Source organism: Gasterosteus aculeatus, chromosome 4, assembly GCF_964276395.1.
Source record: "Gasterosteus aculeatus chromosome 4, fGasAcu3.hap1.1, whole genome shotgun sequence".
Taxonomy (NCBI): Eukaryota; Metazoa; Chordata; class Actinopteri; order Perciformes; family Gasterosteidae; genus Gasterosteus; species Gasterosteus aculeatus.
In genome coordinates this window covers 23507171-23525810 of record NC_135691.1, presented here as the reverse complement: position 1 = coordinate 23525810, position 18640 = coordinate 23507171, and the positions used below count along the sequence as shown (strand labels likewise).

General features: G+C 44.8%; 1 protein-coding gene across 2 annotated transcripts in view; it reads right to left on the bottom strand.

Annotated features, from left to right (window-relative positions):
• arhgef39 (Rho guanine nucleotide exchange factor (GEF) 39) overlaps nucleotides 1-18640 on the bottom strand; it is a 51372-nt gene that overhangs the window by 25822 nt on the left and 6910 nt on the right. For both annotated transcript variants that reach the window (XM_078101409.1, XM_078101410.1), the window contains exons 4-5: nucleotides 17340-17460; nucleotides 15719-15837 (exon numbers count right to left, since the gene is read on the bottom strand). In XM_078101409.1, the coding sequence (XP_077957535.1) occupies nucleotides 15719-15837; nucleotides 17340-17460 (240 nt within the window). The remainder of the gene's footprint in view (nucleotides 1-15718; nucleotides 15838-17339; nucleotides 17461-18640) is intronic.

Here is an 18640-nt window from a genome sequence, read left to right as displayed (position 1 = left end):
CAGTTTCAGTCACCGAAAAAAGACCGGAAACACCACAAATGATCGGTTTGGGGCAATGCGAGCTTTCGCAACCGGATAATTAAGGTGGACATCATGAGCAATGTGAATAAATAAGATGGCAAGGCTCGACGCTAATGTTTTCCCCAAGGAGTACATGTGCTCCTAAATGAAAGAATTTAGGAGCACATCAAATGAAAGAATTTAGGAGCACACAAAGAAATTTAGGAGCACAGTGTTTTTTTGAAATTGTATTTGTTTAATAAACAAATTTCATGCATATACTGCGCTTAAATGCAAAGGATATCAGTTGTCCAGATGCTTCTATAGGCCTATGTAACAGATGTGTTTAGGGCATGGAAGTAGTCGACTCAGGTACTGATCTTTTCAGCATTTATTTGCTCCTGCAGAAGACAATAAAACACAGACATTGCCTTCTGGTCTCCGCACATCAGCTCCCTACACACAGGGTCTTCAACAGAGTAACGCTACTGTGCAGGAAAAACGGGACTACCGCAAAATCTAAATTATAGCTTGTCAAAGATCCAAATTGTGACAAAAAGGGGAGAACAACCCCAAGTGAACAAAATAAATAACAGTGACTGCAAAAATTCCAGCATTAAAACAAAAGAAAACACATACCTGCAGAAGACAATAAAACACAGACATTGCCTTCTGGTCTCCGCACATCAGCTCCCTACACACAGGGTCTATAGAGGGGAACGTATACGTCAGGACGACCGGATGTAGCGAGTACAAACGGCGCGAAATTAAACAATGACCAAATGTATACTTTTATCACCACTCCATCGTCTAGAATAATAACGCACCACAGCTGAGAACCGTGGTCATGTTACCCACGCTAATGGTAGCTGATGTTAACAGTTATATTTAAGAACATCGCGAAATAGTGCGACGTCGTTTTTCTCTCAACTTACCTTCAACAGTGTAACGCTACTGTGAAGGAAAAACGGGACTACGGAAACCTAGGAGGCGCAGGAGAGATGCAATTTCCGCAAATTTGACTCATCAAAATAAAATTCACACACACACGTTCAACAAGATTGTTGAATAATAACCCAAAAATAAAATACAATACTTTGAAACAGACAGTGTATTTCTAACTCCGTTACACCTATATGTTCTCCCTCTGCTGGCTCCAGTGGACATTGAAGTCGTGGCAGTTGGAGTCACCGTAGTCGGTTCGCCAAGGTTGTTCTGAGCTTCTGGCTTCAGTTTCAGCTCTAAATCTTGTGAAGAAACCTCTTTCATGTTAGTTGAATCTTCCAAATTGCCCTCACCTGATTCCTTTCTCTTCATCTCCTTTTCGCTTAAAATAAAATTTGATGTTCTTCATTTTGATGTGTGCAATGTTTGATTGTCTTTTAATTCCTGCATTTTATTTCACTTTATTGTATGAAATGTTATGATGTGAAGCACTTTGAGTCTGCCTTGTGTATGAAAAGCGCTATCCAAATAAAGTTGCCTTGCCTTGCCTAAACTTCACTTGGCTCACTTAAAATCCAGCAGTTCCTGCTCATTCCCACACTATTTCAATGATTGGCAACAACGTCTGCGCAGCGTGCGGAGGAGGAGGAGGAATTGGTTCGTAAAAAAAAAAAAAAAAAGCAGTGGCTCAGTAATTTGGAGATGGTTCGGATTTAAAGTATCCGATGAGAAACAAAATAACATTATATGTAGGGAGTGCCATAAACAGGTTACAGACAGGGGTGGAAGCACTTCAAATCTTTTTCACCACCTAAAACAACGGCACAAACTGCAATACGAAGAGTGTGTGAAACTGCGCGCTACAGAAGCCGCATGCCAGAAACAACCCGAACAAGCTCCAGCCCCGAAACAAAGCTCACTGCAAACCTCATTTTCCCGCAGTGTGCCTTATGAAAAGAAAAGTGACAAGTGGTGCACTATAACGAAAGCGGTGTCCTATCACATTGCTAAAGACATGGTCCCTGTTGCAACTGTTGAACAAGTCGGATTCAAAATGCTCCTGAAAACGATGGACCTGAGATATGAGCTTCCCAGTTGCAACTACTTTGCAAGAGAAGAACTAATACATAATATTATTTGAACGGCTGAGCATTTGTTTATTGTTTAATTTAATTTATTATTTATTCCTTTTTATTTATTTGATTTTATTTGAACTCCTTACTGAAATTGCTGGTTTCAATTAAACGACTAATGACATGTCATATTTGGCTTTGACATTTGCGTTCAGGTTTTCTTCCCGTTAATGTGGAGAAAATATCGGGATATATACCGTATATCGATATCCAACCAAAATGTACCGGGATATGACTTTTGGTCTATATCGCCCAGCCCTACTCTGGCCAGGCCCGGAGTGGGGCCACTTTTCAGCCGGGAATATTAGGCCCAAGACCGGCCCACTTTTTCCATTGTAGTGGAAATTGGATAAATGAAGCACAAACAGTTCAGCTCTTACTTTCCTGTAGTTTAAAAAAAAATAAAAATAGTTCAACAAATAATGTTACGGGTTAAATAATAATCCACTTAAAGTTGAAGATAACACAAAATGTTCCACTATTCCACAAGGATAGGTTGATAAATCAACAAAAGCAGAAATAAATAAAGCATTTGAATCGTATCCCACTCTTCAACAACGTTTTTCTGAACTAATGTTTCCAGTTCAACTCACAATACAGTATAGTTACATTGCAAATTGCACCAACAGCATCTACAGCATCACTAACCAGCGCACTGGTTTCAGCCACTTTATCTAGAACTGTGTCATTGCTCATAGACAGGATTTCCTTCTCTGTGCACATTAACATGAAAGCCTCCCAAGTTGTCCTGACTCAATGAGCTTCGTAGCCTATTCTTCACAAATTTTAGTCCTTTACTACATCCACGTCTGAGCAAACAATGCATATTGGTTCATCAGTGTGGTGGCGGGGTGTGGTTAGCTCAGCTGCAGGGGGGAGAGTGGTTTAGGGGACGGTGCCGGCAGGTGAGTAAGGAGCACAGGTGGAAGTGATGAGGACTGATTGTGTATGTCTTTGAAAGCAGTGAGCAGGACCTGGAGAGGGAGACACTGCAGCAGACGCTCTTGGGGACAGATGGGTCGAGGTTTCATAAGTTAGCAGGGCAGTGCGCGGCGGTGCGTTCACATGCGGGATGTGTGCGGTGCTTAGTGGTGACGCGAGGTTGTCCGACACTGCGGACGGGTAGGGGGAACCGGCGGAGCCCCCTATGGAGACGCCGCTGGTTCCTGAATTACGCTCCACGGAAGATTTTCCACTGGAGCCGTGATGATACTCTACGCTTTGCCTTAGACCAAATGATGCGAATTGATGGTCCAATGGTGCGCCCCGACACAGCATTATCATTCCCGCACTTTTCACTGATTAGCGACAGGCTATACAGAGTGAGTCGTGACACTCAAACAGGTCAGGAAAATACCCAATTACTGGTACCAAAAAGCCGCAGGGAAATAGTTTTCCAGGCGGCTCACTATAACCCGATGGCGGGCCACATGGGTAGCGATAAAACTCTGGATTGGATAGTGGCCCGATTTTACTGGCCAGGCATCTGGGCGGATGTGCGCCGATGGTGCGCGTCCTGCCCGCAGTGCCACATGGTTAAAACAGCCGGCCATTCCGAGAGCACCGTTGCGTCCGCTACCGTTAATGGAGCTGCCGTTCGAGCACTTTAGGTATTGACCTTATCGGGCCATTTCACCGTAGTGCACGGGGGTATCGCTTTGTGTTAGTTCTGGTAGATACGCAACCAGATATCCCGAGACAGTGCCGTTGCGCAGCATCTCCGCCAAGAGTGTTGCGTAGGCGCTGTTTTAGGCAATCTCCCGAGTCGGAATCCCGAAAGAGATTCTGACTGACCAGGGCACCTCGTTCATGTCACGCACACTGCGGGAACTGTACGAATTACTGGGAGTTGTGTCCGGACCAGAGTGTATCACCCCCAGACTGATGGCCTGGTTGAACGACTGAATAGGATGTTAAAATCCATGATTCGTAAGTTCATCCACGACGATGAACGTAATTGGGATAAATGGCTTGATCCTCTGTTTGCAGTACGGGAGGTTCCCCAGGCCTCCACGGGATTTTCTCCCTTCGAGCTGTTTGGCAGGAAACCACGTGGGGTGCTCGACCTGCTTAAGGAACGGGTCCGAGCCCCGGTAAGAACGAGATTCAGTACGTCCTGGAGCCAAACTCCACACACTGGGTGAGTTATCACGTGAGAATTTGCTCCAGGCACAGGAGCGTCAACAACGGCTGTACAACAGAGGGGCCAAGCTGAGACAATTTACACGGGGAGAGAAAGTACTTGTATTGCTTCCTTCTTCTAGCTCAAAACTACTCGCCAAGTGGCAAGGGCCCTTTGTGGTCACACAGCGGGTAGGGGACGTCGACTATGAGGTGGCGCGATCTGACAGGGGCGGGGCTACACAGATCTACCACCTCAACCTCCTCAAAGCATGGAGGGAGGCGGAGTCAGTGTCCCTGGTGTCTGCAGTAGCGGAGAGAGAGGAGCTGGGGCCAGAGGTCCCAAAGTCCACCGATCCGACCCGGCTCCCGTTCGACGCCCATCTTTCTGCAGCCCAGCAAGCGGACATAGCATGGTTGCAAGATGTGTTGTAATGAGGTCGCACGGATCTCATTGCACATTGAGACTTCCCCGAAGACAGATTACCTCGAAAAGGAAAATTATTCAGCGAGAATTGGCCGCTATGCTAGAGATGGGGGTAATAGAGGAGTCCAACAGTGCCTGGTGCAGCCCCATCGTTCTTGTCGCCAAGAAGGACGGCTCGATAAGGATCTGCGTGGACTATCGCAGGGTGAATGCGGTGTCACTGTTTGATACGTACCCGATGCCCCGGGTCGACAAACTTCTGTACCGATTGGGCACCACACGTTTTTTTACGACACTGGGTTTGACCAAGGGCTACTGGCAGATTCCCTTGTCACCAGAGTCCAGGGAAAAGACGTCTTTCTCCACTCCGGATTATACCAATTCACCACGCTTCCCTTCGGGTTGTTCGTTGCCCCGGCCACCTTCCAGCGCCTCATGGACCGGGTGCTGCGTCCGCATGCTGCGTATGCTGCTGCCTACCTGGATGACGTCATCATACACCTGCACGTGGGCGGAGCATGTGCGGTGGGTGGGAGCGGTGCTGGAGTCCCTGAGGCAGGCTGGGCTCACCGCCAACCCAGGGAAATGTGCAGTTGGACAGAGGGAGGTACGGTATCTGGGGTACCACTTGGGTGGCGGGAGGGTGCGCCCTCAGGTGGACAAAACCGCAGCCATCGCAGCCTGCCCGCGGCCCAAGACGAAAAAAGAGGTGAGGCAGTTTTTGGGCCTGGCGGGCTACTACAGGAGGTTCATCCCAGGCTTTGCGGAGCGGACCAGCCCCTTGACTGACCTGACCCGGAAGGGTGCCTCAGATCCGGTCCAGTGGACGGAGCGGTGCCAGTGGGCGGTTGAGGGGGTGAAACGGGCCCTCTGTGGGGAACCACTGCTCCATAAACCTAACTTCTCTCTCCCTTTTGTCTTGCCAACTGATGCGTCGAAGAGAGGGCTGGGGGCCGTTTTGTCCTAGCAGGTGAAGGGGGTGGACCGCCCAGTCCTCTACATCAGGCATAAACTGTCGGAGAGAGAGGCCAGGTACAGTACGGTGGAGAAAGAGTGCCTGGCCATCCGGTGGGCGGTCGTCTCCCTGTAGTACTACCTCCTGGGAGGCCAGTTCACCCTCTGTTCAGACCACGCCCCGCTGCAGTGGCTCCACCGCATGAAGGATGCAAACGCCCGGATCACTCGGTGGTATCTCACTCTACAGCCTTTTGACTTCAAGGAGGTCCATAGGCCGGGGGCGCAGATGGTTGTGGCGGACTTCCTCTCCCGCCCCCTCTCGACCCCCCCCCCTCCCTCCTGAGGAGTCGGTTAGGCCGGATGGCTCCCCGGTCTAAGTCGGGCGGTGGGGGTATGTGGTGGCGGGGTGTGGTTAGATCAGCTGCAGGGGGGAGAGCGGGGGAGTGGTTCAGGGTACGGTGCCGGCAAGTGAGTAAGAAGCACAGGTGGAAGTGATGAGGACTGTGTATGTATCTCTTGAAAAGCAGTTAGCAGGACATGGAGAGGGAGACTCGGCAGCAGACGCTCAGGGGCAAGGCCGAGGAAGACAACCCACTGAAACCTGCTCACTGCGAGAAATTAAAATAAAACGTATTGCCCACAAGAACTGTGTGTCCGTGCGTCCTTAAAGCGAACCCCGAAGGTGGTAGCTCGAGCTTGCTACAATCAGGTACTGTCATATACTGCTCTTGAATTCATATTTTTTTACTCAGTTATCCTCTCTGTGTCCTGTCCGTGTAGTCATGGCCTCCTCATTGCACATTTTGGGCTTATGATTTTCAGCAGGACACAGGCTTATCTGCTGCTCAGAAGCCACAGGGAAAAAATAAGTCATTTTACTGCATATGCAGATCAAGTTTGAGTTTTATTATCAAAATTTGCATAATAGTTGCAAAGCCTATGGATGGCTATATAGTGGGTGATATAAAAAGGCTAATATTTGGGTTCAATTTAATATTTTGCTTGCGAATAGGTTGACGACGCTACAACGTTAGCCGAATAGTTACGTTGCTAATCATTAGGCCTATGTCTCTCTACCAGTTGCCACTTGTGTTTGTCCTCTTAAAAATAAATTGGTAATTTGGCAGCATCCTCCTCCAATGCCTTTCTTTTTTTCAGCCCCTCCTGGCCTCTTCCTCCCGTCCATCCTTCCTGCCGGTATTGTTGCTGGAGGACCGGCCCAGCTATCGGTAGCCTATCTGAGAAAACTTTTTGGGAACTGATATCGGTGGCCACTGGGAATATGTCAAAGGACACCGAGCCAAAATCAGTTCGCTGCCAGAGAGGAAATTCACAACCTATCACCATAGCAACTGAGAACTTCCATCCACTGAAGAAGACAATGGTGTCTTTGAAAGTTGGGCCTGAAATTCCGTCTTTTTGGGGGCTTGGGAGTTCATTATGGTGAAATTGCAGGCGCTGAAGCACAAAGCAGCAGGTTAGCACGTGGTGGGTCGAGGGGCCTACCAAGAACGAATTAAGTACCCTTAAATTAACAGACGCTTGAAAAGAAAAATAATTTCACTTATTTTGCTTACTGTTTGGTCATGTAATGACAAACACATTACAGGCTAACATTATTAGCAATGCATGCCCTGAAGTCTTGCAGGTTATAAAATCGAATTAAAGCAACTGTGTAACAAAAAGGATTGCTCTAATGAGTAACATTGCGGCGCACATGGATTAATGTATACGTAACTCTCTCATTTAGCTGCCCTGTCCTGCTCATTAGCAGCAAAGCAAAGAACAAATAATGAGAGAACAACGTAATCAGAATATTTTTTACAACAGCTAGTGTACTAAAGAAGAATGAAGCTGTGGAAAGCACTTGCTGGTAGCAGGGTGGGGACCTGCCCGCTGCTGCAGCTGCTAACTCTTTAAGAATAGTCTCTCCTTCTCCTTTGAAAACTCTGTCTCGAAATACCCCGGAAAATTATGTAATCTGCCACACAAATAACAATGAGGGTGGAGTCCCTGAAGGAGGTTACCTCCGACATTCGTAGTTCAATAACACTGTATGGACTCATGTCTCAGTCAATAAGTCAATTTTTGAATGATACATTACATATTAGGCAGCAACTAACGATTATTTTGATGAATCTGGAAAAAAAAAAAAAACGCATTAATAAAAGCTTTTTCCACCTTGCACAACTGCAGATTCACATTGCAAAAAGACTTCAGAAAGTGCACAAACAGGTTGCTCTTTCAACATAATTTATAAAAAAGAAAAATACAAATCAGAAAATTTAACAGGATAATCAGTGTTCTCTACACTACACTCAGACGCACTCAAACACACACCCATGTTCACTTGAAGCTTATTCATTAAATTATTACCATCAGTGAAAGTTAAGGAAATGTATTAAAAAGTACAACGCACAAAAATATATTAGTCAACAATGTCAACTTTACTATATACATGGCAAAAGATTGACAAATGAATGGTCCCGAAAAGGCGAGTAAATAAAAAACGTGTCTTTAGTCTTGCTAACTGCTTTACTGCTGTTATTAGCGAGCTAACGCTAGCTTTATCAGCTGGATGACGAGTAGAAAGAGAGCCTGCCTGCAGGCTCTACATTTGTCACGTCAAAACGGGACAACATGGTGCTTTTGCTCGTGGTGATTTTATCTTGCCATGTTACATTGACTTTGCATGTTTTGCCATTGACACACTTTAGTTTATTTAGTGGGAAATGCTCACACACCTTGGACGACTTAAGTCGAACAGACTTCTCTGCTTGCGCCATGTGACTTACAACTAGGGATGGGGCCGATCCGATCCGGTATCGGGACCCGATACCAGAGAAATTTGGGTATCGGATTTTCCGATACAACCTTTGGAGATTTCCGATATCAATGAGCCATGTCTGCGCTTTAACGTCGTCTGCTGAATGACTCCAAAAGTGATCCCCGCCTGCTAGTCTGCTAGCTGGCTGCAAACTGTGGAATGGATTTCCTGAGCGTGTCTCATAACTGTGTCTCATTGAGCCGCGCCTCTGTTCAGGAATCAATTCCACAGTTTGCAGCCAGCTAGCGGGCTAGCAGGATAGCACTGAGGCTAGATTGTTTAGCACGGCAGCCAATGTCGTGGATGAAAAAAGGAATCGTCTAACTGCAGAGAGAGCAGAAATGCTCATATGCCTCAAGAAGAACCTGCCGATGTAAGATTTGTTGAACACTACATCACTTCCTCAGAGTCAACTTTGAGACATTCAATTTTTGTTTTCTTTTAAAGAATAGTTAGACTCTAGTGTTTAGTTTATTCCAGGTCATCTTAAGTGCTGTTCTGATGCACACTGTTTTAAAACTTATGTATTATGTATGTGTGTAAGATGTTTACAGTTATTTTATTGCACTTTTCTTCAGATATTTGATATGTTGTTCATGATACAAGAGTCAGTTTACTTGATTTGTGCTGTTTTTTTTGTGAACGAGTGAGTGAGACTGTGTGTCAAGTGTGTAAGATGTTCACACTTTTCACTTTTCATATTTCTACATTTTTAAGACTCAAGTATTTGACATTTATGAAATTAAATAAATATTGACATGACAATCAATCTGAAACCCTTAGTTTCAAATTTGTTTTCAGAATTTTTTCTGTTAACAGGATTTCTTGTTTTTCAAAACACAGCTCTGGTATCGGAATATTATCTGTATCGGCCGATATCCAAGTTTAGGTATCGGGATTGGATCGGAAGTGAAAAAATTTGGATCGGTGCATCCCTACTCACAACTGCTGGCACCGCTCGCAGTGTTTCCCATGCATAGACTAATTTGTGGCGGTGCGCCACAGATTTCATAGCTCCTTCATAGCTATGTAAAGATATTCACACATTCAGACTTACTGCTTCAAAAGCTTGACACCTCTCTGTAAGTGTAGTGTTATTGACAACCAGCTACAACCTTAATTGACCACCAATTAAATAAAACGGACCGGTCGGCAGAGTCTGCAAAGCTTTTTATCTCTTTCTATCCCTTTGTTTTCCATAATCTTCCATAATTTCTCACAAGTGATAATAAAAGGGAAAAGCACAGGGTAAAAAATTACACTTGATATGTTGACATGTCAGTGATTTAAAAAAGCTGTTCCACATCCCTGCATCAGCTCATAACTAATTTGGTTAAAATGAGGAATCTCTTAAGTTTGTCTGGGTCTGTTGGCTATGAGGAGCACATATTAAATACTCAAAATCTTGAACTTCTCCCTTCAAGTGTTCAGGGTCAATAGAATCAACGAATGATTCCCAAAAAGAAGCCTCATCATAACATAGGTTCTTTATTTCAATGCGAGCTTCACTTGAAACTTGTCAACCACAGGGTCAATTGACAGGCACACAATGAGACGCAAATTATGAACAGAAATACAACTTGGTACTCGGACCACGGTGAGGAGCCACTTAAGTAAAGCTCTGATTTTATGAATAATTTCAAAAGAAATTAATCAATCCTGCGGCCTTGTGTTGGAGAACCTCACTGTATTCATTTGCTGGAGATGACGGAACTACCTGAGCACATAAAGCAGTCAATTTGAAAATCCCACCTTTACAATTGAAGACTTAATTAAGCGTGGCCTTTGCTGTAGCACACTTCTCAATGCTGAGCAAGTGTGACAATGACCCCTGAGACCTTTGGAGTTGTAGGGCTTTTACATGGAGCATGCTCGGTCTCTACAACAGGCCGACCACTGGGCCAGTCCCTAGTTGTACTTAATGGTGCTCAGCTAGGAGCAAATATATCGCAAGGCCTACAAGCCCAGTTGTCTCTATTATCGACACTAACGCGACAGATATAGGCAGAGAGGGTTGGTATTAACTGCCACAATCAAATTGAGAACCCTTACCTGTCATAATGGTGATCTCAGCGGGGAGGACGCCAGTGACCGTTCAGCATGGTCTAGTGATTGCCACTTAATAAAAGGCAATGATTTTATTCCTCCCCCAGTAGCAACATAAGTATCCACACTGCGGGCCCTGCTCGCCATCCATCATCCTTGAATGGTGATAAGGGACAACCGTTTCGACCGATGTTTTCAGCCTCGGAGCAGGAGCAAGGTATAGACCAGCAGCGGAAGATTATCTGGACACGCTACTTAAAATCATCATACTATTAAGAAACAGCCCTAAGTCTCCCAAGTTTTATCAAGAAGATGGAGAGAGCGAGAGCTGAGCTGTAAAGAATGAGGCCCACTGATTATGTGTCACAAACAGAGTACAACACCCTCATCTTCTGATTTCTGCTATTTTGTTAAGGGAAAGGACTCCCACTCATGGAAAAAAAATATTTCCAATGACCGAAAGAGTGGCGAGTAAGATAACAAATGTATTTGATGCTCATAACTGATTTATCTCAATAATCTTCATGTTAGTTTGAGACAATATATTACATTGATTTCATATGCAGTATTTTACACACATGTTGTACGTCCATCATGACATGAAACAAAGGCTGAGTTTAGCATAACCGTTATGCTGCGTTCACACCAAAAGCGGAGACGCTGTACTCGCGCACCAGATGCAGTCATTTTGCTTCATTTGCGTCCCGCTTTATTCGCGCCTGAAATAATGGCGACTAGCCACTCCCTACTTGTCTCCGTAAAGATAGTTATAATAGTTTCCGCTATCCTTCATAGAAATCCTTCCTTTACCACTATTTCTGCTCTTTACTGGTGTGAACTACACAAACGTCGGAACCGCAAAGGGTGTTGTTTGTCACGGCCCCACCGTGACGCCGGCTCTACTACCTTGTTGGTTCTGTGTGTGTGTGTGTGTGTGTGTGTGTGTGTGTGTGTGTGTGGTTTGGACGGGGCTGCATTCAGCTGCCATTTAGGCTACTTTGATGACAAAGTAGTAAGACTCAGTTGGGCGACTGTTGGGCAATGCTGGGGTGGCAATGAAAGCGCTTTTATTGTAGTATTTGAAGGTGTTGAAGCGGGATATCTTATTTTGAAAGGCCAGAATTGTGTTCCCGGATATGTTGTCAGCATCGATGGTAATTTTGGCGAACCTTTAACCTCCACGAAAAACAAATTTTTACAATGATGATGGACGTCAGTCTGGGACATGCCTATAGCAGCGCACGGCCAATTCACTGGCGTTAGCGTCCTTTTACAGACTTTGGTTACGAAAATGTTTACTTTCATAATTAAAACAGTATTTGCGCTAACGCCTACTTTAACACCGTTAAATCCCCAGAAAACATTACTAGATAATTTTTATTAATAGTTTTACCGGATAGTTAGCTAAAAACTGTCCGCGTCAGGAGACAGTGACGTAACTTTAATAAGACAAGCTGTTAAAAGCAGCCGGGGTAGACCATGTGGCTTTAATGGTCAGTAAAGCTAACTGTACTGTAGACATTAATGTTACATTTCTGGAGAATAGCCAGTGAAAGAAACTAGCCCGGACGTTATATTAAGCTATAGTACAGTGTTAATTTTGTCGCCGAAAACTATGACAAAAATGTTAACGAACAAACCTTTTTTCCATGACTAAAGGCCGGCGCGTGCTTCTGCGTTTGCGTCGTTGCGTCGACGCACTCGTTTCAATTCATGCTTCTAAAAGTCTTGCGTGTGTTGCAGAGCAATTCACCGCCAGAACAACAGGCGGAGCAACGTGTTTTTGTTGAAGACGACCTAGAGAGTCACGTCTATTTATTTATTTGTTTATTCATTTATCATAGACTTAATTGCCCCGTGCATCGCCACTGCTACTTTTCATCGCGGACACATTTGTCCGCGATGAAAAGTAGCGGACCAATCGTAGCCTTGTGCGCTGCGGGAGGCTTGCGTTGCTTTCGTCGCGTCCCTTTTGACGCAAGCCTAGAAAAATGGCTCGAAGGACGCAAGGAGGTGTGAAAAGCAACGCAATGGACACGCAAGGGGACACACGTCTGCGTCGCTCTGAAAACACAGAAGCATAAACTAGGCTTAAGACGAGACTAAGACGTGACGAAAACAATCTTAAAAAATAAAAACTATGACTAAAACTAATCTAACTTTCGTTAACGAGACGAGAATGTTGGTGGTTGACGAAGTCACAATACTTTTTCCCCCTAAATTTGCACGCAGCTGACAGCCAACAGACAGGCAAAGTACGGCCCCGTGCGCGGATATTAACGCGTCATGATGATGTCATCCACGAACCCAGAACGCTCGCAGCGGTGGTTGTTGTGCACAGGCTACGGACCGCGACGACAATTTCACGCTTCGGCGAGTTTGAATGTGGCTTCCTTAGTTTAGCTCAGCTGTCTCGGTTTAGCTGACTGTTAGCAGGCTGAAGCCGCGCTGCTACAGAGAAACATGAAGACCCGTTTAACAGACTGTCGGCCAGCAGAGATCCACACGGACCTTTCTGCTCTGTTCTCTGGCGACGGCAGGCAGCGTTTCCTCAGCTGGGTGAGACGCTCCGTTACTGGGTGAGACGCTCCGTTACAGGCTTCTCCAAACACGTCCAACATAATAAACTCATTGCAGGTTCTGAAGCCTCACGCATTTCAACTATAGTTCACACGCCACATCGTGAGAAGACGGTGTTAAACCGCCTCGACCACCGTACGTTCGTTACTAAGCAACATAGAGGCGCACACACACACGTGACAGGTGGCAGTGTCAAAAGCATTGCAAGTGAACAGACAAAGACAAGTGTTGCGTTTAGATCCCTGGTCCTCATGAAGTTGTTACACCTTTGCCAATTTGTTAAATTGCCTTGCAAATAAATGCTTTGCTATTTGTTAAAATCCAAATCCTTTCATGTAATGATTTTTCACATGTCATTTATATTAGCTCACACAAACACTTCAACCATTTGTTCTTGGCCCGGCTCCTCAGTCACATTTTACAACCCATTGTGGCCCGCGAGTCAAAAAGTTTACCGACCCCTGCTATAGACCTGTCCTAGGAGGGACATCTGATGGACAACCAAGTACTGCAAGCTAGACTATTATGCAGTTGTAGACACAACACAGGGGGTCCCTGGGCCTGAGAAGGGAAGAAAAGGAGTTTAACATGGCTATTAAATGTGACTAAAACTAATTACATTTTAGTCTAATTAGATTAGACTGAATCAAAAATAGCTGCCAAAATTAACACTTGCTATAGTGTGTTAATGTGTTTTGTGCACGTTGTTGCCGGTGTCTTGCTGACTATCACAAGTTCACCGGCGTTAGTAACAGAACGTTAGTCACACAGTCCCCGCGTTCCTGGTACTGAGAGCCAGCAGGAGACTCAGACCCCCATCTTTCTGTGTTCTCTAATCGCAGTGACGTTGTGGTTTCGATGGTCTCCTCTCGGACTGAAGTCACTGTGGTGCCTGTGAACACTGGTTTCAGGTCAGTCATTAAGGGAAACTGTTAACCAGTAATATGCATGTTATAACGAGACGCGCTTTAGTCACGTGAGCTCACTCGTGGGCTATTTGAAGTTATTTGGCTTGGTATTTAGCAAGCAGCGATCTCTAACCCTTCCCCCACATAGGCCCTATGACTGTCATCAACCTGCTTCCTAGCGCCCCTCTACCCTCCAGATCTTCCACTTTGAACGAGAGGCCATGGAGAAATACATCCACAACTCCCTGGCAGCTGGGTTAATCCAACCCTCATCTCCGGTGGGGGCCGGTTTCTTCTTTGTGGACAAGGACAGCACCCGTCGAAATTGGACCTCCGCAACGGGTACGGGAAGGAGAATGGAAAACACCCTGCTAGGCCATTTTGAGTATCGGCCCATGCCTTTAAGCCTGACCAATGCCCTGGCAGTGTTCCAGGCCCTTGTGAACATGGATATAGTGTCCGACAGAGGACGCTGGGGACCACGGCTAATCTCTCTGTTTACCATCCGCAGACGAATGGCCAGACGGAATGGACCAACCACGATCTGGAGTCGGCGCTGCGTAGTGTCACTGCTCACCACCAGTCTTCCTGGTCCATGCACCTGCCGTGGATTGAGTATGCGCACCACACCCTCACACGTACCGCCACTGGCATGTCCCCTTTCATGGCCTCCTTGGGGTAGCAGTGCCATCTGTCCAGTCCAACCTTCGTAGGTGTCGACAATGTATGGAGGGAGGTCATGTCGGCGCTCCAGCCCGGAAAAAGCGCATTGCTGACCATCATAGAGCCCCTGTGCTCTATTGGCCGGGCCAGAAGGCATGGTTGTCCCCCCGGGATTTCAAGTGGAATCCCGTAAGGTTGAAATATTTCAACTTTGGCGAAAAAGCGATTTAGTTACTTTGCTCCTTTCGCGCCCATTGAAAATTTGTGTCTGTGAATTGACTTTGCATGGAATCTACACGCGCGAATAATTCGCTCTCTCTTGTGGATCATTTGTGGTTAATTCGTGTGTGTATAGTGTTCGCACAAGACGCGACGGAGAGGAGCGTGGTTTATCACCTAGATCAACTCTCCGCTTTTCCTCCGCATCAATCGTAGAAGACATATATCGACTGTCTTGTACTTGTGGAAATCCTACTCACGTCGGACCTTCAAATGGAGTCGTGTTTTTGTACTAAATAGCATCCTTAGCCACAGACAGCTCATTGAATTCTTCTACAGAAACTGGGTCTGAGTGACTGCCGCTTCCAGCGGTACAGGATGCTACTCATTATCCCGTTTGACAGCTCGTTGGCGTGGGACACGAAAAAGCAAAAGGTGCGAAGCAAATAAATCACCTTTTGCCAAATATTTCAACTTTGGGTGAAAAATTCGCCCGACGCGGTCTTGCAAAAGCCAATCAGCGTTGAGATGCTCCGCTCGTCACCACCACTAGCCATCGAAATTGACTTGATGCCACAGTATCGGTTCTTGTGCCTTCATTACCTGACATGATGAATTATATTGGGCGCATCCAAATTATTTGGGATTATAATATTTTTTTATATAATTATTAATTATATATATATATATATATTACACACACACACACACACAAACACTGGAATACTACATTTCATATTCCATAAGCAAAGGTTCCAGTATTTCCCTTACAATTATATCAGGGGGGCCCTCTGTCCATGAAAGCTCTAACAGACTACATGAAACGTGTAAGTCACGTGGAAAAAGATGTATTATCTGGCCTTTTCATTCAAACAGAAAACTGGAATCTTACTGATGGATCCGCTGGATGGGAAGTTGGAGTAAATCCTCAAGCTTATGATTGTTGAATTCTGGCCGGGCTTCCTGGAGTTTCTTAAACCGTCTGAAGGGCTTGTTTTTCTTCATTTGGATCTAAGATAAAACATAAAACCTATGTTGAGTTATTCTCAAAGCCAAGCACACATTCACAAGCCGCAGGTTTGTGTTTGGCAAGGGGAACATTTTCCTGGAGTGTGTCTTCAGCTCAGAAGCTGGATTAACTGTTATCGATCGATATCTGCTTTTAATACCAGCATCTGCATGCTGCTTGTCCACTCGAGATGGTAATGTCCCAAGCAACGACCACTGCATCTCCGGTGACTTTCTAGAAGCCCCCCCCAAAATCATGCTGTTGTCATTCCCCATGCTGGATTTACCAAAATATTTAAACATCATGTCAGCGTTTGGGCTTTTGTAGGGATTTAAAAACATCATTGTGTGCACAACCAGCTTTCCTCCGAGTAGACCACATAAATCACTTAAACCTGTCCAATATAAAACACTTCTGTATGTATATAGAATATCTGTCTGCATAGACTTTTCAATTCAGTTATTGTGGATTGTTATTTATTCACTACTACTTGTTTATGGTTTCTGATCTTGTTTTCTTGGAGTATGTGTGATAAAGGATTATCTTATCTTCGATCAGAGGTCCTATTTCACCAAGTTGTGCTCTGTACAATCATTTTGTTTTCAATGCAATAAACTGTTACACTACATGAGACTAATTTCTTCATGGATGTAAAACAAAAAAAGAGTCGTTAGTTTTCAAAGTGTGTACAAATATATCAGCGCAATAGAATTTCAGTGAATATCAAAGGATAGTGAATTATTATTCAGCCCTATATTTGCAGATGATATTGCTTAATGGTCACCAATATTGCTTCTATATTTTCAAAAAACTACATCTTATTTTATCTGATCTGGAAACATTATCAGGCTAATGTGGGTCAAAAGATACTCCCATTACTGGTCACCTCAGCAAACCAGCACACCTGTTTACTAAATTATAATGGATGCCAATCTGCAGGAGGATAAAAGTGAACGTGTAGGGTTTGATCCATAATCAATGCAATTTGTCAATGCTTTGCAGGCGTGTCCTGCTCTTAATTAAGACAATATTATCTTTCCTGCTGTGACTCAAAGCTAGCACCAGGACAGTGCTGCAGGCCTCTCCAATAAACAAAGAAGCCTCTGTACAGCTCCACCTTGATTCCTGTCACTGATCAGACGAGTTCAGTGCATTAGGATGGGCTTCAGGCAATTTGTGAGGCTGGTAACTAAATATTGATGTCACTCTCATGCCTGTATGTATAGTGCTATGGAGCATAAAGACTGGATGCAGCAAGGCTTTTGTTCAACAGACACCTATTGATACCTAAAGCACACTATTAGAAACCGAGAGGTTAACCATTTCTTGGCAGACAGGAAAACCACCAGCCTCTGAGTTTCTCCTACTATGGTGATGACACCCACATTGTATCCAAAGTGAAGTTGCTGTATTGAGTCACTGGGCACCAAGAAATAGGCCCAGTATAGGACTCCCTTTGTTGATGCAGAGGTGTAATAGCCACGTGGAAATACTGTGTGCCTACCCCGAGCACTCTGCTGCCATTGTAGATGTTGTCCACATACGTGTTGTAGTGTTGCAGATGTGGACACATCTGGTCAAAGCCTCGGCCGAAGTAGCCATTCTCCAGATGGACCAGCAAAGATCTGCAAAAACAACAGGTTAGACACATTTCATAACAGAAAGATTTGGAATCAAAGCGAGCGGATCGGGACACAGGCACCCTAGACTCAGCATGTAGGCAGCACCTAATTTCAATCATAAATGAATCTGTCGATCCAGTCAAATAGATGATTCTTTGCTCTATAAAACATATCCATCATAGCATATCTCAGGTGATAACTTAAGCTGCAGAAAAGAAATTATATATCAATATAAATTTTCCACTTTGAAGGCGCTAAATCTTTCAAAATCCATTCTGATCATTAATAAAGATTTCCTAAACTGTAACCCGGTTTTGTTATGACGATAGAAATACATGTTTACTATACATTTAATTCATTTTAAATTTAAAAATGTGAAGTCTGAGATGTGTCTATGTTTAGCAACAACATTGTTTTGATGATATTTGTTCAGGAAACCAATAGCCTGTTTAGCATGTCAATAGGGCAACATGGTAAAATCACTCAGTCTATTGGACAATGGAAGTAGAAGGTAGGGTTCTGCAGCCTGAAGCAACATAATGCAGGATGTTGTGCTGTAATGGCTGTCACAATGTATGCCATTTACATTAACAAAGCCAAAATTATTGAAAAATAAAACACTAGTGGGATGCAGGGGATTGTTGTCTTGTTTTGTCAGTACAAAGCCCAAAGATATTAAAACATACTATGACATTAAACACAGACAAACAGATCTACACATACGAGAAGTTAAAAAGGATCTCACGATCTTGTCAAATAAATGACTTCTCAAATATTCTGCACATTTGTATGATGCGCTGACCCTTTAAAAGCATGCGAACAAGAAGGCACTCACTACCGATCCACAACATCCTGAACTCAACACAGGTAATCGCAAAAGTCACTACTTCAATATGTCTGCCATTTGTTGTGCATGACAGATCGGAGGCATTCATTTCAGAGAAGACCCCCTCCCTCCCCTACCGCATTGGCCTTTGAGTTAGCGCACATTACTGCCTGACAATCAGTGTGCTCTGCATCAGTGGATGAAAGCAGCAGAGATAAGGCGCCATGGCATGTTGGGCTTCCTTCCTCTGCAAAAACAAGCACTGCGAGGGAAGAGCGGAAGCTGAGCAAAGCTCAAACCATTGCTTTTCCGTGAATGGAACGGGAGGGTGGGGGGTCTGTGGCGTGATCTGAAGGC